The sequence below is a fragment of the Oxyura jamaicensis genome, chromosome 6, assembly GCF_011077185.1.
Source record: "Oxyura jamaicensis isolate SHBP4307 breed ruddy duck chromosome 6, BPBGC_Ojam_1.0, whole genome shotgun sequence".
Taxonomy (NCBI): Eukaryota; Metazoa; Chordata; class Aves; order Anseriformes; family Anatidae; genus Oxyura; species Oxyura jamaicensis.
Window position 1 is genome coordinate 7,953,543 of NC_048898.1, and position 23,004 is coordinate 7,976,546.

Here is a 23,004-nt window from a genome sequence, read left to right on the forward strand (position 1 = left end):
ACTGCAGGTGGTATAAGCAAGCACAGCTCTGTGAGGGCTTTGAGCTTATGCTCATTTACATCACATGGAAATTATATTTCTCACTTCATCTGTGAATAACTGCGCATGTATATATATATGCTAGAGTGTGTGGTGAATACATATTATATAGAAAGTGAATGCTTTGATCTGTCAAAATAAAGATATAAATATAAAACAGGAGACAGAATATGGAAATCATACATTCTGCATTTACTTTGAAAACTGAAAAATTATGGGAAAGAAACACTGTTTATGTTCAAGGAGAACCTGGTGATTTGCTTAAATAATCTAAAACCAAACCACCGTCACGTGAAAGATTTAACAGCTTTCTGCCATGGTTGACAGGCCCAAGCTATGACTTGCTAACTTTATATAAACAAATAATTACTAGGCAGTGTCAGAGCCATCATGGATTGTGACTCTTACAGTATAGACTGGTGCAGCAAAGCACTTTTAAACAGTTAACTTTAAGCAACAGAATAGTCCCAGGGAGATTGGTGAGCTCACTCACCTGCTTAAAATTAGCCATATATTTAGTATGAGACCTGCATTTAACTCCGTCAGTAATCAGCAAAGCACTACAGCCATCGCATAAAGCAGCCATGTTCTCTAGGGCTGGCTTACACATATGCTTAAATACTTTTCTGAGTGAGGACCACGTGGTTTGGTGCTGCAAGATTCTGATCGTCTTAGATGTAATCTTGCAGAGCATTTAAACAGGCGATTCACAGTCTATGCATAAAAAACAGTAGGATCCAGCATCATTTTAAAAGTTAAACCACGCTTCCAAACTTTACAGCACATGGTAAGACTGAGCTGGGAGGAGAACACTGAATATGGAGAATGTTAAAGTTAATCCCCAAATATACTGTATTCACAATTTATTCCACAAATGCAGTTCAGTTTAAATTATTCAGCACTGTGGTTTAGACTGTAACATGAAAAGGACCTAATGTATTTTGTGGAAGCGATGACTCCTCAGCAAAGCAGTTTCAGCCCCCTGCTGTGTGCTTTGTGGGGAAACCATAAGGGATCAGCTTGGGCAGGCCCTGACGAGCTTATTTCCTACAACATGGGCACAGAGCCAGCATCAGTGGCCACACTGCTGTGCGCTAGCAGCTCACCGTGGATCCTTGCTGTCCAGAAGGGAGGATGTGTCTGGGTGGTCACTTGGGTGGCCAAGCAAGCTGCTCACCCCTCTGCACCAGGAGGATGCTCGGGACGAGGGGTGATGGCCTCCTTGTGCTGGTGCTGCTGGGAAGGGAGCACCCACTCCGGCTGAGCCCCAGCTTGCACGCCTGCAGCTCCTTGCATCTCTTCTGAAATCTTAAACTGGGAATAAAAAGAGAGAATTTTTGCCAGCACAAATAGTTGCATGCTTTCTCCTTTGCAGGTACCTAGGAGTGCATGGCCTTCTTGTGCAGCTTGTTCTTCCGTAACTAGTTGGTGTACATGCATGGAAGGCAGGACGAAGTCGGGGGGAAAATGTCTATTTTTTTCCTGTGGCCAGAGTGTTATAATAATAATAAGAGGGAAAAGTATGACAAAAGAGGAAGGAAAAAAATCCCAAGCTTATGCAGGCCAAGTGTCTAAATAAGATAAACCTAGTCAGCTGACTAGAGCATTACTCATTTTTAATTAGGTTGAAGCAAATAGTGCAATTTGTGCCAGGCTGCAAAATCGTGCTGTCTTCATGAGGAACTGACTTGACAGATTAATCCCTGCAAGAGTCCTCTTTCTGGAAGCTCACCATCAATAGTCCTCATTTAAACAGTATGCTGAGTATGCTCTTCCATTAGGCTGCTTTTATATCCCACTTTGATTTTTCTTCCCTACCGCTTGAACTATAAATGTAAAAATTTGGGGACTTTTATCATCTCATAAATATACCTGTTGAGTAATTATGCAAATCAAATTAGGAGCAATCAATTGGATGTTTACTTATCCAAAAGCCTGACCTAGATTGCCTGCTGACTTTCTGGGGATGTAAATGCGTTTTTACTTCTGTTCAAACACAATCTTTCACCTTAATGTAGGCAGTGATTTTGCTGCACCAAGATCTACAGCCTTTTCCAAATAGCAGTGTCTAATAAAGTGGAGAAATCCAGATACAGAGGGAAATTGCAACATAGCTATAGAGATGTTTTTGAGAAGATACTGAATTATCCCAATTCTGAATGAAAAATAACTGATGGTCCATTAGCAACAGTGGGTGAGGAGGGGGCACGTTAGAACTACTATTTGGGAAGGAAACAATGTGTTTTGGTTTTGATTTTTTTTTTTTGTCATACGAAATTGCACTAGTAATATTTGCAGCATGAGACATTAAATTATCTATATATGTTGCTTTATCTTTGTCCTTGATTTGACAAAAAAAATAAGCATTTTAGAGCCATTTCTACCAAGATTGTAGACATGGCCATTAGAATATTTTTCTTTATAAAATCAACAGGGAAAAAAAAAAAAAAAAAAAAAAAGGCAGAGCTGTGCTTGTAGTCATGAGGAAAGCTTTATCGTTCAGGGATATGACTTCAACAGTGAGCATCACATCCATTTTGAGGCAAATTCCTTACAAATCTCAAAGAAAGGAACGGCACCAGAGGGCACAGTTGCTGCAGTGCCATTATCTCCTGCCTGTTAAAGCTCCCCCTTCTCTCAGTCCTGTCAGCCACTGGTTACTCCCCTTTTTCATTCGTGTATATAAGACACACACACACACACACAAAAAAAAAAATCAGCTTTTTCATAACAGCTTTACCCATAACCTGAAACCTGCTATTTATCAAAGCATTTATATATATAATATACATGTGCTTTATGACATATATATTATATATATAAAACACAGATTAAATAAAAACAGCCCCACAGCACAGTAAACATAAATACACAACTCAATAATCTGTGCTTAAACTTGGAAACCATGTGGAAGTTTAAATCCTTGTTAGAAGGCAAAAGTTCATTTTCATCTTTTGTTGGGTTTTAGTTATAATTCAGGTTTAAAATATTTGTTGCTGTTATGCTAGTATCAGTTGTTAAACTCTCCAAATGAATTGCCATCGAGAGGGTTTTGGGGAAAGGAGAGGTCTGAACACAGTGAATTTTTCTGGCCAGAAATTGATTTTTTTCTTTTCCCTGAAAACAAAAAGGACAGGAAGGGAAACTATGCTGAAATCCTCAGGAAAAAAAAAAAAAAAAAAAAAAAAAAAAGGCCCTCAGTCCCAGTAACTGGTCTTCTTTGGCACTTGAGAACGATCACAAGTAGTTTGCCTTTTTATTCATATAGAACAAAATTTACAAAGTCATTCATACATTTCTGTTTTTTTTTTTTTTCTTTTGTTTTTTACTGACTTCGAAAATTGGGAATATTCAAAATACACTTTTACCCCACTTCATTCTTTCATTATTTACATGTATATACAAGAAAAATGTAAGAGTTTCTTTTTTGTTTGTTTGTTTTAAATTCTGTATTAAAAAGCTCTGCTGGTTGTGTTACTGTTTGTTTTCATCAAATGGATGTTCCATGAGAGGGCTCCATTGCTTCTGGAATGACTCCCCCTGGCACAGACTGAAATGACATTGGGATCGGGGTTTTCACGGGACTCTGACGAAACAGTCCTCCATTTGGCGACCTGTGTTTACACTGTATAGAGGGCATGGTGGCTGAGCTGCTCAGGGGCAGCGGCAGGTTGCTGCCAGAGGCAGCTGTGAGTGTCCTGCTGGCACCATGAGTTGTCTGTTCTGGTAAAAAGGTGGTGACAGAAAGTTGTGTGTTCTGGTATTCGCGTACCGGCTCCAGGGTCTGAGCTGGCTGCATGCCACCAATCTCCAGGGCTGAGATTTCAATGGACGCCGGAGAGATCTGCTTGTGGGCTATGTCTTCATCGATCAAACTGTTCATGCGTCTGTGGACCTGCTCCAGGTTCACTTCTTTATCCTAGGGAGGAAGAGACCAGAACAATCAGTTCAGACACAAGTACCTTTAACGTCCGCCCCCCTGTCCACCCGGTGTGTGATAGGAGCTGCTGGTTACTCATTAGATCGCTTCGATTTCGTCTGGGCCTGTGCAAAACCTCAAAGTCTGTCCAACATCTCCAGCTGAGAAACACATGCTGAAGAAAACACCAGCTCAATCTCAACCTGCAAAACCCTCTGATGTTCTCAATGCCATCCTCCTTGGGGGTAAAATGACATCTCTGGTTCAGCCAACGGGAGCTGGCAGCAGGGACCAGCACATCCCACAAGCCCTTAGCTCACTTTGCACAAGCCCAGGATAAAAGCCTCTGGGAGGCGAACAAGCGAGCCAGAGAGCAGCCTGCTGCCCTGTAGCCCCAGGGCAGCTCAACACTCCTCTAACTGCAGCGCACTTTGCAAGGATTACATCAGTGTGACACCGTGCGCAGCCTAGCTGGCTCCCGGGTATTTGCTTCTTGTGCCAAAATCTACTGGCCAGGGGTTGTGGTGGCGAAGAAGTCTTCCCTTCCCAGCAGGGAGCCTTGGGTCACCTACCTGGCAAGGACCATGGACCTCCTGGAAGGGCACTGAGATGGAGACCTGCTCTGGGAGCCCTGAGGAGGGGAACGCTCAGCTGTGTTTTGGACAGCTGTGTGACTGACAACAAGTTGCCATTCTGACACCTCATCTGGTACAAGTTTAGGTCTGTGGTCAGTGCTCGGGAAAGCAATGCTGGTCTTTGAAAACAGATTGCTATCCTCAGAGAATGAGTCACCTAACATTCCCAGAGAGGTCTCCTCAAGGGACTTTTGGCACCCCGTGCCAAACATTTTAGCTTCCAGGAGGAAACACGGCCAAAGAAGTTGTCTTTAAAACTTGAAGCAGCAAAGACCTACAGCTGCTGTTTATCTCTTCAGTGTGGTATGCAGGAAGCCCAAAATGGAAAGCAACAAAACTGGCAGAGTAAAGTCACCCACCTGGGATGCTGTTATGACTGAATTTTAATAGCTAGCAGTGCATTGCAAATAAAAAGGTATTATATCATTTCTCTGTATTTCATGAAGCACAGCTGTGATCTGCAGTTGTAGTTATTTGATGCAACATACGGCAGAGTAGCAGCAGAGCATCCATAAAAGCCCAACAGGCCTGGAACAAGGCATCCCTTGCTCTGACAAACCACAGTGGGCAGCCAGCAAAATCCCAGGCTAGGAAATGGGACTACCCAAAACTTTTCTGTTCCAGTAATCCCCGATTGCCAACGGGTCTACATAGTCCTAGCTGCTTAAACCCAACACCAGTAGCCTTAAAGACACTCCTGTTCGTTCCAAAGGCTAGGCTCTGGGAACAGAGCAGTCTGCAGTGTCAGTGCCAGCCACTCCTCGTGATCTTTTACTGCTACCTTTCAGGTGGGGCACAGCAAATTACAGTGCTATTCCAGTGTCATACACTGCTTTGCAACTTTGCCTTCACTCTTAAATTGACAATCAAATCAGCTCCAAAGCCCTTGATTCCAGCCAAAAACTAATACAGATTTGATTCTCGCCTTGTGGTTTAAAACCACTTCTATGTTACTCAGGAACCACTGGATTTTTTGATCTCTGCATGGATTTAGAAATGAATTAGCATTACATGATGATGAACCCAAACCTCTGTTCTCAGCTTTGGCTAAATCCCCATTGATTTCAAGTGGAGTACAATTGTTCAACAATTACAAGGCTGAGCAGCAGTTTTCACTTCCCTTCTTAATCAGTGGAATGAGGGTTCCTGTTTCATTTCACTTAAAAATCACTGAACTCCTCGTGTGGCTCCCCAGAACGTTGGTGATATTATCTGCCTCACCAGAGGAACACATACAAACCATATTTTTTAACGTTGCTTTTTCAGCAAAATCCTCTAATCAAATAATTTTGAATTAGGGAAGATCAATAGCAAATAAATAAATAAATACTTATGTGGCAGAAAGGGCCTAAACAATACTTGATTAGAGAGGTGGTATGGCTGTGTTAAGTCCTTTTCACCAACCTGGCATGTCAGGCTCCTTATTCTATGAGTTAGACAATGCACTACGGTGACAGTAATGCAGAAGCTCCTTCATAAACTCCATAACGAGGTAAATTAAGAATTTGTGATATACTGGCCAGAGTATTACATGGATTTCATTATAGACTTTATGAATCTCTACTTCTTGAAGTAAAACTATGGACTGGGGGCAAGAGTAGGAAGTGTTCTTACATTACCCCCAGCTGGGACTAAGGGCTTGACCTCCGTGGGCACGTTCGTTTTGTGCAGCATCTCACCAGGTACTTTTGTGTTTTCTTTATCTGTCTGTCAACAAAAGCCTGCGGCAAAGTCCTGCTTATCTGCAAAGCTTGGCTATTGCAGTGTCTGATGACATCTGTGTCTAAGGAAGCTAACTCCCAGAAGCCCATCATATGGTGCTTCTTCAGGTCCTCTGTACTACACGTCCTTTTCTCAGGAATGCTGCTCCCTTTGATTTAGACTCCTAGGTTTGCACTCCAGTTATCTGGGACCCATTTTCTTGCCAATCCGCTACTACAAGAAAAGAAAAAGTAGAGAATTCAGGTTGGAACTGCACAAATACTAGAGGAACAAATTTTCCTAAATAAGACTTTGGAGAAATGTTCATGACTCATTTGCATTTTTATGAGTTTTTACCAAATACTAATGCTTTCTTCAGATCATTTTGAGTGAAAATATACATCAACATTTTATTGGTATTTGTATTTTTTGATAGCAAAGATATCCTCATTGCATTCCATCCTGCTTTGCTATGGGAACAGAAGTAATGCGACTGGGATAACTAGCCAAGCCAGGGGGAATGGTGCAGCTCCAGTATTTGCAACATGCAGTTATCAACTGTTTGCCGAGGAAAAACACGTTAGTGAATGAAGTGAACTCCTCTTTTGGAGTATCTGTGCACAATATCTCATAAAATTCAAATAATTAATCCTTGTTATATATTTAGCTTAGTTCTTTTGAGATATAAACATAAAGAGCCACAGATGAGATGCTCTTTATAGACATGTCCTGCTTCAGACCAGAGGGGTTATTAATTTTCACACCATTTGGAAGTGTCCCTCTGTTAGCCTAACAGAGTTACCCTCCCTTCCCCTCTACGCAGTCCAGCCCAGAAATGGAATTGCTCAGAAATGGTGTGTTTGCAGTTGCATAACATTTCACAATATAAACATAAGTTTATACAAGTGAAACACAGACATCACTTTTCATCTACTACAGAACAGTTCATAAATTAAGTAGAAAAGTAAATGCTGGGGATTATTTTTAGGAGGTAGGTAGGGGTACAGATTTCATTTGCCTACTTCTAACTCTATTCAGCACTAAGGACAACTTTGTGGCCTTATTAAGATCAGGGGAAAATATATATATATTAAGGCTTCCAAGAGCCCAGAAGTTCACATTATTCCTTCTTTCTGTTACTAAAATAAAATGTTTGTAAAGGTTAAGGAAAACAACTCTGTCTCTGAGGAATAATAAAAACACATTTTAAAGGTTCTTCCATTTTTCTTTGTCTTATTAGATGAAGAACAGCTAAATAACAAAATGTCAAGCTTGGTATGAAACTGTCTTAATGTTGAGAGAATGATCTTTCAAAAAGTAAAGACTAGAAACACCTGAAAAAATTAGTTTGTCCTTGCATAATTGAAGACTGCCTTGAATCCTAGGATTTCCAGAATGGAAGGTGTTGTGATAGCTTAATTTGACAAGTGAAGCTTGCAGAATTTGTAAATTCTGTAAACATCATCTTTTTCCTTTATTGGTCTCCTGGAAAATTCAATAATAAAACATATGCTACAGAAAAGTAACAAGATAAACGAAAAGGGTTAAGAGGTAATAAAGCCAAACAAACAAATCTAAAAAGTTATGACATTCTGCTCCCTTGTCAACTCAGTATTCCTCCTTACTTTTAGTTCTATAATTCTTAGTAAAAATGAGCCATTTGTTATAACCTTAAAACCCTTAGCTAGCTGGCATTTTTTTTCCTGAAGCTTTGTCATCTTAATTGTGAAATGGTAATGTAGCATTGCAAAAGATCCCAAACTTTCTGATGCTGCAACTGTTCTTATCAACTGTTGCATCTCTGTGGCAAAATTAAGGAATTGAAATTATTAAATCAGTATAAATTAGCACATTGAGGCTTGGAGCTAGGGAATGCCAGAGGTACCAGATCTGGCATCTGGAAGGGAAAAGCTGGAGCCAACGAGGAGGTTTGTGTGCTGGTTTTCCAGCGCAAAGCCTTCCCTGGCCAGGGGCAGCTCCTTGCAGGAAGCCTTTCTGCTTCTCTTCACAAACGTTTCTGGCTCCAGCTCCAGCTCGTTCTCTTTCAGAGATGAATGAATGAGCTCCAAACATAATACTTCAGTGTCTGGGGTAGGCACATTACTGAAGGTTTCTTTTCTCTCTCTCTCTCTTTTTTTTTTTTTTTTTATACTTAATATGCAAAACTTAGTTAATATTATAAATATGTCACCTCTCTGATGTTTCATGCCAATTCAATGTCACTTTTCATATATAGTTATTGGATAAATGTATATGGTTCTGTTGCCAAAAGGAGATCAAATATTTTTCCTTTGCTGCCTTCATAATTCTATTTTCAATATTAATGTTATGCTACAAATAGATCAGTTGAAGAAGTTAATCAGTGAAAGGAAGAAAAAAATATCACGTGTAAGGAAAATGAATTATAAACATAAGCTTATCCTTCTCCAGCTTAAGGAAAACAGCTACCCAAACATTGCTTCTGGTCTGGAAATTATCTTACTCATAAACACCAATTTAAATGTCATTCTTCCCCAATGAGTTTGAGTTCCATAAGGGCAAATGAAGGGCATGTTTCTGATACATCCTAAGCACTTGATCCTGAGTGACAGGTTCAATGGTCTATGTCAGCAGGAGCACATTGTGGCAAGTGTCTGCATGGATTTGAAGGATGCTTACCTGAATTATCTAAAAACAACTAGTTCTGCACAACAGTGACTGCAAGAAACTGTGACTCCCTATCAGAGCTAACTAAGGTTGGCTTTATCGTGCAGACAGAAATTATGGCGAGATAAAAAAGCTGATAGGATGACTTAAAGTGTAATCACTATATTTTCTATTTTATTTTCTGTGACTTCTGACAGTGGGCTCTGAGAAAAGCGTGTGGGCAGTCAGATTAAAAAAAACGAGAAACTACTTGGGAGATTTGGAGTCAGTTAACCTCAAATTTTAGAGATTACAAGCTGATGAAGTAGTTTCAGTAGGGCCAAATGCACAGAGTGGATATCTGGAGAAATTTAATGCTAGAACTATTCCAAAACTGTGATCAACCACATCTGCACCCCACACATACAAATTAAACCACAACAGACTAGAGGATAAGACTAATGAACCTGACCCTACATATCAAGCGCACACACACACAAAAATAATAAAAAAAAAAATGTAGCCAATATGGGTAGGCAGGCATATACATAGAGAGACTACCATGAATGTGCTCATACCTCCCGGTCAGATGCAGATAACTGTGCCAACTGTTAAAAAAGCCTGTTAAGGCTTAATAAGGCTCAAGAGATGCTGAAAATAATGCTTGAGATCTTTTAGAGCAATATAGTCTTAATCACCAATTACAGAACATTTCTGTTTTGTTTGGTTGTTTCTGTCCTGGGTGACAATATGAAGGATAATCTTTCAGTGAGTAGATGAAACCAAAACAAGAAAGAAATGTTAACAATGCATTTTCATTCTGTGAAGAACTATTTTAGAAAATTAGGCAATTTTGTAAATAGGACTGGGGTTCAAAAGTTGAGTCAAGCCCCAGCCTCAGACAGACATCGCTTCTTGTGACCTTGGCCAGGTCAGAGGCCAGTCCCTTTCCCACTCATGTAGCAACACCTCTTAACCCATATGCATATGTGGAAGATACAAGCATCAGTGGTCATGAGAGACAGAATGATGGAAGGCACACATATACCCAGCTAGGCGGGAAGTTTCTGGGACACTTCCATGAACAGACAGGCAAACTGCATAACTGAAAAAGAAAGCAGAAAAATAAAAGCAAAACAGGGAGGTTTCCCCACTCAGGTGCCCACCAGCTATTCTCTCAGTGCAGTATGGAAACTGACAGCTCCACTCAGCTCCCAGCCTTTGTCTGGTGTGGTTCAGACATCAATGACTCAAACATCTTGTTAAAGAGAAATAAAGAGGCAGCAGCTCCCCATTTGTTTAAGAAAAGACTTGTTTTTAAATGCTGTATTCATAAAAGGTCATTATCATCGCTTTCAGCTGCAACTACTGCATATGTAGAACTGTAATTTTATTTTTTTTTTCCATGAGGTTGCGACAAAGTAGCAAAACCAGACATAACTGGCTTGCTCAGGAAGAAAAAGCAGTGAGGATATTAAGTAATAGATGTGCTGCAAAACAATGAAAACAGTATGGTGTTATATAATAAAAATAGCCCATTTTTAAAACAAATCTCTTTGCCATAGTCATTATTTTTTAGAGATTCTGCACTCGACAATGCAGTGAAATGCAGACAGATGTATAAACAGATGCAGCGATGATGTATGTTTCCTGTCATTAATTTAACACAGGCAACTGACCTAGTCAAACAGCACTTAATGTTACATAAAATTTGCAGAGTGGTTTCTGAGTGTACTCTGCTAGATGCTGGTTTGACCACAACAATATCTTACGAGAAATAAGTACAGATGCGCCTCAAGAGTCTACCTGAAAGCCTACTTTTATAAATAGGCCCAATTCTGCAATCAAGCTTCTGGTGGAAACAATACCATGTATTTTAAATAAGCGATTAAGTAAGCTATCATCCATAAAACAGCTGTTAGAAGAATGTGTTGAGACTGACATTGGTTGAGGTCCAGTAGACTGTTATCCAATTGAAAGAATAAAATAAATGGGAGAATTTTGCAAAATATTAATTTCAATTGATGTGTAATCATCTTCAATGAAATAAAACTTCATTAAAAGCTATGCAGAAGAGGCTACCTTATTCACTAAGAGGTGCTCTCCTTCACCAGAGAGCAGAAATTCTGTTATGAAGAGAGCAATATTCTTTCCCTGTGTGTAAACCTGAAATAAATAAAGGAATACTACAAAGATGATGTAAATTTGATAGAAAAATCTTTCGGATACATTGCCAAATTTCACTCCCACCTTCCCACAGCCAAAAGATATCTATAATTGGTAAAATTAAGAAACTATTAACAAAAAGCCAAAGACCAATGAAGTGGCAGTGACTCGCTACAGAACTGCTGTTGCAGCAAGGAGTTTCATGAAGTAGCCCACATCTTCCCACACTCACCTTGTCCCCCTTGCTCAGGGCGGCTTCATTTAACCTGCAGCCACATCTAGCCAGGGAACTAATTCTGAAGATGGTTACGACTGTCCCATAGTCTGGGCCTGTAAGCTTTGGCCAGGATGGGCGTAAGTTCCCCAGCAAACCACCGAAGCACAAGATGCACACCAATTTAAACTAGCTGAACATCTTTTCTTTTTTTTTTTTTTTCTTCAACTACAAGCTCACTATACAGCACAGTGTGAATAAATATGGAGGAAAGAGTACCAAGGGTACATCTGTTACAAATCAGGAAATGGCAGGTAGACCCCTAGTCTCTTTCAATGACCTACTCCCACATTAGGTGTAATCCATGAGCTAAGTGCAAGTACACAGAAATAGTGGCTAGTCCTCACAACCAGCAGCAGTCTCAAACCCAGAAGGTAAGAGGCTGTGATAGCATCCTCATTCGTTAATACAGAAGGGGACATTTAACTTCATGCTGAAGTATTCAAGCTTTAAAATCCTTACCAAACTTGGTTCACAAGCATTAGAAGCTGGTAACTACAAAGAAAATGAATGACTGGTTCACATTATACAGATGTTTCCACAACTTTCATGAGGTTAAAAATAAATGGATACAAGAGAATGCACAGAAACATTTTTTCAACACAAGCAGCAAAATGCAGTAGTGAATGAATGCTGTAAGCATGCCAATGTCTCTGCAAAGGAACTCTTTTTAGGAGAAAGGACATGGGGAAACCTTTACTGTGTACACTCTGCATATATTATAGTTACAGGCATTTACAACAACACAAAGATCAGGTTCAAGGGGACTTCCAGGGAGAGGTAATGATGAGGAGAAAACTAGCACGGATTCATCTGTGCAGGCATTTTCAACAACAAACCAATTATCTGTATGTTTATTATAAATTCTCACCATACTTCTGAGGCCCAGCCTCACATCATTGGCCATCTCCAGACAGAAAGGGAAAGGAAGATTTGGGGAGAAAAAGAAGGATCAAAACAGTGTGGCTAACAGTATATTTAATATTTCACTCTTTTTAGCAAACATATACTTATTACTTGTTATGCTTCTGGTTCGAAATAGCAAATTCTAGGCACTGCAACCAAACAGGATTGTCCTTGAAGATGGTGGTAGTTTCAGAATTCAACTATGACATCAGAAAATCACCCCACGAGATGACAGATTATTCTTTTACAAAGATTTTCACCAACATTCTGTTCCAAAACTCACTAAAAAATAAGGTGATTCTTTACAGTTTTTTACACAACTTTTAAATGCTAAATTATTATCTAGTTCATAAAGGAAGTGATTTTTCACTCCATTGAGCCCAAAACAAAGCAGTGCTACTCTTTACCAGCCTGATTTACACTACTGGAGCATCAGACATAAAAGATTGGTCACCATCCTTCTTTGCCATTCTAGCCTAGTCAAATCCAAATCTCAAAAATTCCTACTTTTCCTGTCTTGCCACAGTTCCAGAGAGATGTGGCACAGGAGACACAAGGAGTTGCTTCTGCAATCCTCTTGGTGCCCAGCAACAGTTGCCTTGCAAAGCCTCTCCTCCTCCACTTCAGCTACATGCAAATCTTAGAAAACTATTACTCCTGACTATCAGTCGTGTATTTTACTTAAAAACTATTTTTTTAAAGGTTTCTGCATTGCCATTGAGGGCATATTTTGGAAACTGCCCAAGCTCCTATTTCAATATGAGAAAATAAATGGACAGTTCATTAGATAGCTCAGCATATTGAACATCTGCCCAACGGTGTTCCAAAAGAGAACTCTCAGATAATGAATACTTCTGAAAAAAATACCACTTGTTATGCTGAGCAAAAAGATCTATTCTCCACAATAGTAGCACTTGGGTTTCTTTAATATTTTCCTAATATTGAGAATAGGAGACAGGTTATTTCAGGTATTATAAGAATGATTAATTTCAATGGACAAATAGAGTTATAAGTTGCCTGTTATTGCTGTATGGTAAGTTACTAGTACTAATATTTTTCTTTTTCAAGAAGAAGCCAATAGCTTTTAAATGTGTCTGACCAAGTTTAAAATATACTACCTATCTGTCCTAAACAGATTTTGCTGCACAAAAACCATAGACATCTCCAGAAAATCACTTCAGTACACACGTAAATTCCAGTTTATGCTTTACACATGCTGGTTCCAAAGCAAGTTTAATCTTACATCTAAGGTGAATGGAAGTTTGAGCTGGGTGAGATCTCATTTAATTTATGTACACATTTAAAACAAATAGTTGGGTCAACATCCGGGTCCCTTTACAAACAAACAAACAACCAAATCTTGAGGAAGCAATCACATTTTATGTTTATTATTATTATTTTAATCTTTAACTGACTTATTATTACTGAACATTCAAACCTCCTCAAGAAGCCAACTCTCCAGTATCACTGTAGGCTGAGATAAAATATCAAACATTAGCTCTGTAAACACTGTGTGAAGAAGAATCTAAAATACTCTGACACATTAAGGTTCCAATTCAGTAAAACACATAAGCTCATGCCAAGCACATGAGTAACCACAGAAGTTCTCTGGGATAGGTCATATAATGCAACTTAAGCAAGTACTTAAACTAATTACCAAACTGGAACTTTAAACGGGTTGTTTCTTTCTGAGTTCTCTGTATAGCAACATGCATTTTTAAACTTATTTCTCTTCATCTTTTCCTTTTATTTTTTTCCTTAGGGTTTATGCTAAGTAAGTCTAGATCATATCTGTAAGAATCCCATTTTTCTTATATGACGGACAGGAAAATTAAACAAAACACAAAAATCCCTTCCATGCACCTAGGGACATATGTTGGAACCAAAGGAATGCTTGAATACTGTGGTGGGTATCAGAAGCCTGGGCCCAATGTCCTTAGTCATGGGGTAGACACGTCACCTTTAATCCACTACGACCTTGACATAGATCTACAGTGATCAATAGCAAGACTTTATGGATTGCGCTGGATTCTGGATGAACACACTGCTTGTGATCAGATATTACAGAATATCTGCATCACGATTAGGGACCTCTAAGGAGAAAATCTTGTTTCTTTGTTCACATAAAAAGAGAACACTGAGTTGGTTAAGGTACACTTCAGTTCTTGTACAAAGCAATTTAAATATCCTCTTTTTTTGGACTCTAAGTGATACTTCAAGCTTGTACTTTGTCACCAAATAACATTAAATTTTGCATTCTGGAATGACTGATTCCTAACACTACTTTGCTGATATTAAAATGCCAACTGAAGTTTTTCATTTTATTATATTCAAAGTTAGTTTGAAACTGAATTTCTAGATGGCATTAAAATGCATTATTTTGCCAGTGTTTGCATTATTTATTTTCCCCAAAAACACTTTATTTTTTCTTAGAAAAGTAGAATACAATACAGTGGTACAAACAAATGATCACTTATATGCAACTGAGCAAAAAATGTACATAGATTTCAGACATGTCATAAAAATACAGAAAAAATAATTTAAAAAAAAAGGATAAAATATAGAAGACATGCAATGAATGGAAAATAAAACTTCAGCTTGATGATCTCATGTTTCCTTTCACTCACAAAAGGAACCATCCCAGGGGAAATCAAATTGTCAGATAAAAAGATAACAAAGGAGACAATGTAAATGAAGTGACAAAGAGAAAGATGAGGATAGTGAAAACAGTGGTGAAGGCTTAAGACTTTAATAATCAAAACCAACATTACTAACGCCATGCTGAAGGTATGGAAGCCTCAATTGCCATGGAATAATAGTAGGAAAATATGGTGCAGATCACAATTCTTAGCTGTGACAAATTTTGATCCATTGGACTCATATCTGTTAGCTCATATTTCCATTTCTGAGGTACACTGGGTTTCATATTCTTCTAATGCCAGAGGAAAGTCCTAGTGAGTAACATTCATGACTGCTAAAGCTGGAAGTATGGATTTTTGAGGTAGGCTGGAATTTGCGTATCATCAAACGTGAGCAGGGGAATTTAAGGCAGATCATGTAAGGCTGCCATGGAAAGAGATAAAGTCTTTCTTTCATTCATCCTGAACACTGGCAATATACTTGTGGTAATCTTCAGAGTAATTTTGCTACACCTCCCGCTATACTACAGAGCTAGAAAATATTGTAGAGTCTAAGCTTTTTGAGATTCGAAAATATTTAAAATAAAAAGTCTTGGGAGTAGCCAATGTAATAATAATAAGTAATAGTAATGATAAGATGCTGTTACTAGTACACAAGTCTGTTCCCACTCCAGACAGTACTTGAATTGCTGCTCCCTTTTAATAATATGAAAATAAAAAGTGAGAACAAAAGTGAAAAGATTATGTCAAACACAATGATTTTGCAGAAGCAACAGCAAGTTAAGAAACTAAGCTGCAAAGATCACGATTGTTAATGAATTATAAACTGGACACAAGTTATGAGGCAGTGGCTAATAGCACATGAGTACATGGAAAATGATGTTATTCCTTATTCACTAGAAAAAATAATAATCTTCATGCACTACAAAATCACAAACACATTGGGTACAGCTGATGAAACACTCACATTGCTAGGAGTAGCACAGTGGAGAAAATACATTTCTGATTTAGAATATATATTATCAGATCTAAGAAAGAATCCAACCAAGAATTTATTGAGATCATTCTAATATAATCTTTCAAGATCTATATTAACAATATATAAATCAATCTCATCCTTTATGAAAGATGCAGCAAGTGTCAATTCCTAGCAAAGATATTATCTTGTATAATATCCTAAAGTGACTAATTTTCTTTGATACAAGGTTGTCTGTTAATTTGTTTTTAGTGAATACATCTTGCGAAAAGTGAAAAATTCAACTTTTATTTCCATGAATAATATGATATATAATCTTTGCTTCTAAGTTTTTATTGTTTTGGAGTAGAGTATGTGGATGAACAAGGAGTGATTTCTTAATAGTTCTGAAGAGATCTCAGAGGTAATAAACTTCAAGGGGAACACTACATTGCAATAAGACATAGCTTATAAAGAACAAAGGATGCTGCTGAGTCTGTTGCAGTAAGCAGCTATACTGGATCAAAACCACAACGAACATTTGAAAACTGTCCGTCAAATGAAATAAAAGATAGGAACAAAGTGATGATGTGGTGAAGTTTTTGGCAGTCAAATGATGCAAATTACATCAGAGTTTACTGAGATCATAAAATAAATGCATGGGACTAAAAGGTATAGAAATACAGCAGTAAAGCTTGACATTTCTATGCTACTGGGTTTCAATAACTGTGTGATTGTTCAGCTATCCAGAAGGGGCACAGAGCAGAGTGACTGAACAGATATTCCAATGTTAATTTTCAATTTTAATTTTACAATTCTCCAGATCTCTCAAGTCTATCAGAGTCTAAAGATTAGGTATTGGTATTGCAGACTGTGAAAACTTGAGATTTTAACAATAAACATATGAGCTGACTAAATTTCACAGTGAGTATAGGATGGCCGAGCATTAACAGTAATTATGAAAAGCTGATTATAATTTCTATAAAATCTAATTTGAAAAATATAACCAAATGTAAATGTTCCTGAAGTAGAAAGTAATAAGGGCACTTAAACACTACCAAATATCTTTCCAAATTTAATAGATGACGAACTTGAACCCTAAAAGATGAACTTGGCATGGTCTTGCAGCTATACAACTTTCCTGATATTGTTGGAGCTAATCTTTCTGTTGTTAATCTGATTTGATAAGGAAGCATTAGAAAGGATCATATTATGATTTTCACGTAAGAAATCATTAGAAGCGTTTTTACAAATCTACTTCAAATAGAATCAAAATATCGTGTATCTACCTCCTGAAAGGAAAAACAAAAACAAGCAAACAAAAATACCAACCCAGTCTTCACTCTTGAAGCAAGAAACTTCACTATTGATCACATGACAGAATTGTAAACCAAAGGCAATTGAGTGTTTTGGGAAAATAAAGTCCATCTTTTCTGGAGGTTCATCTTAATGAATAGACTTAATGGGCTGAAACTATACTTAACTTGTTTAATTTTGAGGAGAGAAAAAAAAAAAAAAAAAAGATATGCTGTCCGGAAAAAGAAAAAAAAAAAAAAAGAAAAAAGAAAAAGAAAAAAGAAAAAAAACCTTCCCCAGTTACATAGTTGACACTGCAATTTTTACACTCACTGTAATTAAGAGTTGTGATTTATACCACACAGACCTCTGAGTCCTTGAACATCTCAGTGTATTGGCTCAGGATTATCTCCACAAAAGCCATAGGAATACAAAGAGGAAGAGGAAAACCCTAGGAACTGGGGTTCACCTTAATGTCAGCTGAAAACATTTCTCCAATGATAATGAAAGTTTTGCACATTCTTTTGGCTACAGGCTTCATGCTGACCCTCAACAGACAAAATTATAGTGTCTAAAATGCTCTCTTTCACTCCAGCAAGCTGCATAGCTACCCAACCCTGCCATGAATCTGTCAGAGTAGTTGAATATTCATCTTCCCAATATCTCTGTTTTTTTGAGTTGGCCCCAGTTGGCATGACAGAACCAATGTGTGGGTCAAGCCAAAGACAGGAACTTATAAAATGGCTCTGCAAGTTATGATGATACCTCATTCAAACCTGAATCCAATTTTCTACAGTTGATTTACAAAGCTCCTAACAGCATAAGGGTCACAGTAGTCACTGACTGCCTCCTTTTCTTTATGATGGCTATTGCAGAGAATGCTATTCTTTTTTCTGCATGAGGTGACTACCAAAGCCAAAGTACAATTTTGGTCTGCAAAAGTATTGGCCCCTTCTGTGACCTTCAGATGCTCTGCACTCCACAGAAGAAAACAGTCAGGAGAAATTCTAATTTCCACAATTTTTAGGTGATATAACAATACTCATTTTTTTCCATAGCCTTACCAAACGAAGAAAAAGAAAAATGAAGTCACCAGCATGGCTTAAGTTGGCAGCTGTTACTGAACTAATGACTTGGATGGACTATCAGATGCTGCAAAGAGGTAGATTTTAATGATATGTATGTGCTATGCATGTTGTAGCTCTGTTATTATGGCCACTGATGTAGAAATGTTGGATAATATGTAGTCACAGAAAAGAGATATCCCTAAATACACTACTCCTTGAAATAAAATGCTCTTTTTCCTTTTAGTCCCCACAGCTAAGTTACTGTTACTGACTTGTAGCTTGAGCAGAGGGGTTCCTGGACCCATCCTTTCCAAAGTTTTGAAACTCGGTTCCCTTAAATAAATTGAAAATCTTCCTCCAATCTGCATATCATCAGTTCTTCTAAAACTTGGTTCCTATCTTAATTACAGTAGCTATCAGGAATCCCACTTCAGTCCCTCCTCACGAGTACTTAAATATCTCTGCTAACTAGTCTACTAAGGAATGTTTGCTAAATCCTTTCACTAACTTATTAAAGTGTATTTTATGGTCACCATTCTCTCCAGCTACTCTGACCTATTCCAGAGATGCATTTAGCCTCCTGTATTTCTCTGCACCAGCCTGCCCTCTTTCAGGATCACTCATGATGTACAACCCTGTCTGCCCCCTTATGCCATCCTTATGCTTTCTCCTCCATCTGCTTGCACTTGTAAACCCTCATCCCTGGTGCCCTTTTGTCTGGAACGATCACTTTCTCTTTCAGCTTTAACACCTACTTGTCCCAGGACTCTCACCGGCTTTGTTCCCTCTCTCTCAGCAGCACCCACAAGACCAGCCTTTTCTGAGCCTGTTCACCTGTGTTGTGCCTGACTTGAACTTGTCCTGCTTAACCCTAGACCAGCTATGCTCTATGGGCAGACTCATGCCCACATGCATGTGATCCTCCTGAGTACAGCTTTACCATAAGGGTAACTGTAGTACACTTTACAAGATGGAAACTTGAAAATATTTTACCATTTGTCATGAAAACCGCAAAAGATGTGAGGAGCAGCCTCCAGCACATTGTAGGGAAGGGGAAAGTGAAGGGGAGTGAGGAGGGGAGAAAAGAGTGTTTTAGGTGATAAGAGGGGTGGGAAAGGCATACAGGGCTCTGTAATAATCCCTGCAACAGAAAAAAAAAAAAAAAAAAAAAAAAAAAAAAGAGAGAAATGAAGGAGATGGGTATCAAGAAAAAATTTAAAGTCAGGAAGACAGATCCTTCCTCATAGATGGAAATTAAGTATTGAAAACTGGGTGATTTTTTTTCCCCCTACCTGTATGAAATCCTGCCTCTGGGGCATATCCTCATCTCACTCCACAAAGATGTGCAAAGGTGAGTCCCTGAGTGCTGAAAGGAGAACGCACTCCTGACTGTGGCAAGACAAGTGCTTGTGTACATGTAACATTAGGACACTTTACTCAAGGTCCCTGCCCCTTTCCCTGCTGGGCTTTCACAGTGGTAACTAAGTCTACTGCTAAGGTTTACAGCTTACTGATGCTAATGCGGAGTGAATTCTACAAAGCAGCAGGGCAAAATGCTACAGTATTTAACCAAAAAACAATTAAATGTGCACTTATGTTCATTTGAAAGCTTGTTTACAAGCAAGATTACCTACTTGTGCTCTCTCTGTGGCTGCTTTTGTAGTGCTGCATTGTGCAACGTGGAGACATGCTTCCTTTTAATCAAAATTTCTCTTGCTATTATATGCTGCGGAGCCACAGGCAAGTGACTTTGCAGCTTTGTCCCACAAACACGACATAGATGTTTATCACTGACACTTGACGGATGAATTCAAATGGGAGAAGCAGGAACTTGGAGGAATGGAATCTTACTGATAAATATTTCACAACATTACAGACTGCAACATATATCTTCAGATCCCATTTGGCAGAATTGCTTACAGGTGATAGGTACGTCAATTATTGTAATACTCCTGGCAATCTGAGAAACATAGATTGGAATTGATGGGCTATGTACTATTTTTCAGCTGTAGTGCAGCTCGCTGCTATTATTTAGCTGTAACAAACATCTGTTCCAAGATGAAAGCACCTACAAATGCCTCTGTTTCAGAAATTACAAGAGGTTAGTTTGTTAAACATTTAATCTATGTAAACAAATACAGGCTTCATGCAAAACAGATCTGAGTATGGACTGATTATTCTATCATAGCATCGCTAACTATTATTTGCTACCATGGCAAAACATTTCAAAAACAAGAAATTCTCAGATGTATATTCCTACGTAAAATGTCATATGAAAATCAGTTTACTCAGAGGCCCCTAGGTTTAGAAATAAAATTGATTTCAAAAGACAGGAAGCATTTAAACTGTGTCATTGCAATATGGCTTATTCAGTAATAACTAGATGGTTTATTTTTAATTGCTTACATACTTCTTCTTCAAACTTAGCCTAGGTCAGCCATGAAGGAAAATGAATATCAGCTGCTGGCAGCTGTATAGCCTGTGCAAGATGGACAGTTCTCACAGCCAGTGGATGGGGTCTTAGATCAGAGAAAACATCACCACAGTTGGCACGACTGGGTGCCCATGACTGGCCTCCCTGTCACTCACAGCAGAGAGGCCGAGGGCATGTTTCTGAACTACTCTCTTACCCCTAAAGGTGGTCTCTCCAGGTCAGGGTTGAGGCACATTGGTGAGGCAATGTGGGGAAGTTTGCACTGCTGCTGCCCATGCTGTATCTGCTCTATAAATAAATAGAGGACTTTAGTCTCCGGGGCTGTCAGTTTGACACCTTCCATGTGCACAAAAGACATGTTGTGGTTTCTTGTTTGTTTAGAAACAACCACCCAAAATGTTATATGCAAAGCTTAGTACGGCGAATCAAGATAAATCAAATTTATTGTATGAGAGCACCTAAAATCCCATGCCTTCCACTTGCTCTCTCTTTTGTGTTTTCTACTTTTAATTGTGATAAGAATAAAAGTTATGGACCTCTTTCGGAGTTTCTTGATGACAACGGTTGCTGTTCCACCACAACTCCAATGCTGCCACCAAGCAGGCAAGAAGAAGGCCTATTGCTAAAATGCAGAAAACGCCTGCAAAACTGTGCAGCTTGAGTGCCTTCCCATCTGTCTGTGCGTTGGTGTGGCTATTCAGGTCACAACGCCCCATACGTGGCCACCATTTCTGTTTAAGAACATCCAAATCTCCGCTTTCTTGCAACTCCAAGATCCTGCAGAAATTTGAAAACACTAGCATTAAATTCAATGACATTTTTTCTACATCTTTCCATTATTTTCCTCTTACATGTACCACCCCCTAGTTCAAAACTTTCTTGCCATCCACCACCCCCATGTAGGATTCATCTGAACCTCTGCTATATAGGGTATTCATAGCAGCAGGTAAACCTTACTAGGTAACTAGAAAAGGGATAACTGTCAGAAATTCCATTGCGGTGCAAGAAGCATTCCCAAGGGAAATCACCGTATTCCAGTTAGTCATGGCTGATCTGTCTACATTCAGCTGCAACAGCTGGTCCCACTAGTGAAATACGCAGCCCACTCCACTGCTGCTCTCCCACAATAATTTCAAAATCATATGAGACTAAACATGCTACTATTTGTACACCACTTAATACAAATCTGTTTAAGCAGCGAACAACTCATTTACTTCAGCAAATGTGGCTTATTCGAAAGGATTTTACTCCAATGCTGTTACTTCATGCTTGAATTACTGTGTTAACAGTTGCTAATTAATCATTGTTTTGCCTCTTGTGAAGTGTCCCTTCTCTCTATGAATGATTCATTTTGGATTTGGTTTGATAACTGTTTTTACTGTTTACTAACAACCATTTCTCTTGAGGCAGCTTTCTTTTTGGTTACACAGCTGGAGCTGTACTCCTCCTTCTAAAGAATGAGCAAGATGGGGAAATCTGGTGCCAGTTTCCCACCTGGAGAAGTGCTCACCTTCTGCTAAGGCCACATGTGACTGCACAACTGCATGTTTTCCTTTCAGTGTACATGCTGACATGAAAAAGACGCTCACATCTGATAGCTCAGAGATCACTGAAATGCCACAGATATCGTAAGTCCTGGCAGTCCCATGCAATACTCAACAATTATTGTTTTCCTATACTATGGTGAGGCTGCAACCTGTCTCTGCACCTGAAGGATAAACTGAGACATTATTACTTGCTTGCTGCATGAAAGACATTGCTTCATAGCCTGAAAGCATAGTAGGAATCCAAAATATCTCTTTTATCTTTCCCCTAGCTCATACAGAGCTCTGGGGACACCGGTCCTTTTTCTACCAGGGCCAGTGTTGCCTGGAGGTGTGAGGCCACACACCATCTCCAGTCCTTTCCTCTCTAAGCAGATGCACACAGAGCAGAAGTAGCAGCTTTACTGAAACCTGAATTCATAACCTTTCTGCTGTCACAGAAGGAAGAGAATTAAGTTTATTCAGTAAATGGTCAATGCCAAAACTGAAGTGAACCACCAATGGGATTGCCACGCTGGCAGTAGAAAAGAATCCTATAAAACAAGCTTTGTTTTGGTTTACCTCTGGGAGAAAAGATCTCTGTAGGGGCTTCCATGCTGGAGTGCAATTCCATATCCTTTGCTGCTGATGCTGTTTCCAATGACTGTCACAGAGCATTCATCATCTGTCAGTGCAGCATATTCCACCACTGTCACATCCCACAGGAAAGCATAGTTTCCTTTCTTTGCCTGTAAATACATCATGAACACAACAAGATATAAACTAAACTACATTTCTAGGTATGAGAAAAAAAAAAAAAGGCAA

General features: G+C 38.9%; 1 protein-coding gene across 9 annotated transcripts in view; it reads right to left on the reverse strand.

Annotated features, from left to right (window-relative positions):
• Positions 1–3,250: 3,250 nt before the first annotated feature.
• The window catches only part of GRID1 (glutamate ionotropic receptor delta type subunit 1), a 522,277-nt gene continuing 502,523 nt past the window's right edge, over positions 3,251–23,004 (reverse strand). For 4 of the 9 annotated variants that reach the window (XM_035329542.1, XM_035329546.1, XM_035329543.1 and 1 more), the window contains 4 exons: positions 22,762–22,928; positions 21,193–21,433; positions 20,853–20,939; positions 3,251–3,958 (listed from right to left, as the gene is read on the reverse strand). In XM_035329542.1, coding sequence (XP_035185433.1) covers positions 3,530–3,958; positions 20,853–20,939; positions 21,193–21,433; positions 22,762–22,928 — 924 coding nt within the window. In that variant the 3' untranslated portion in view covers positions 3,251–3,529. The other 5 variants (XM_035329548.1, XM_035329551.1, XM_035329550.1 and 2 more) reach the window with 5 other exon arrangements.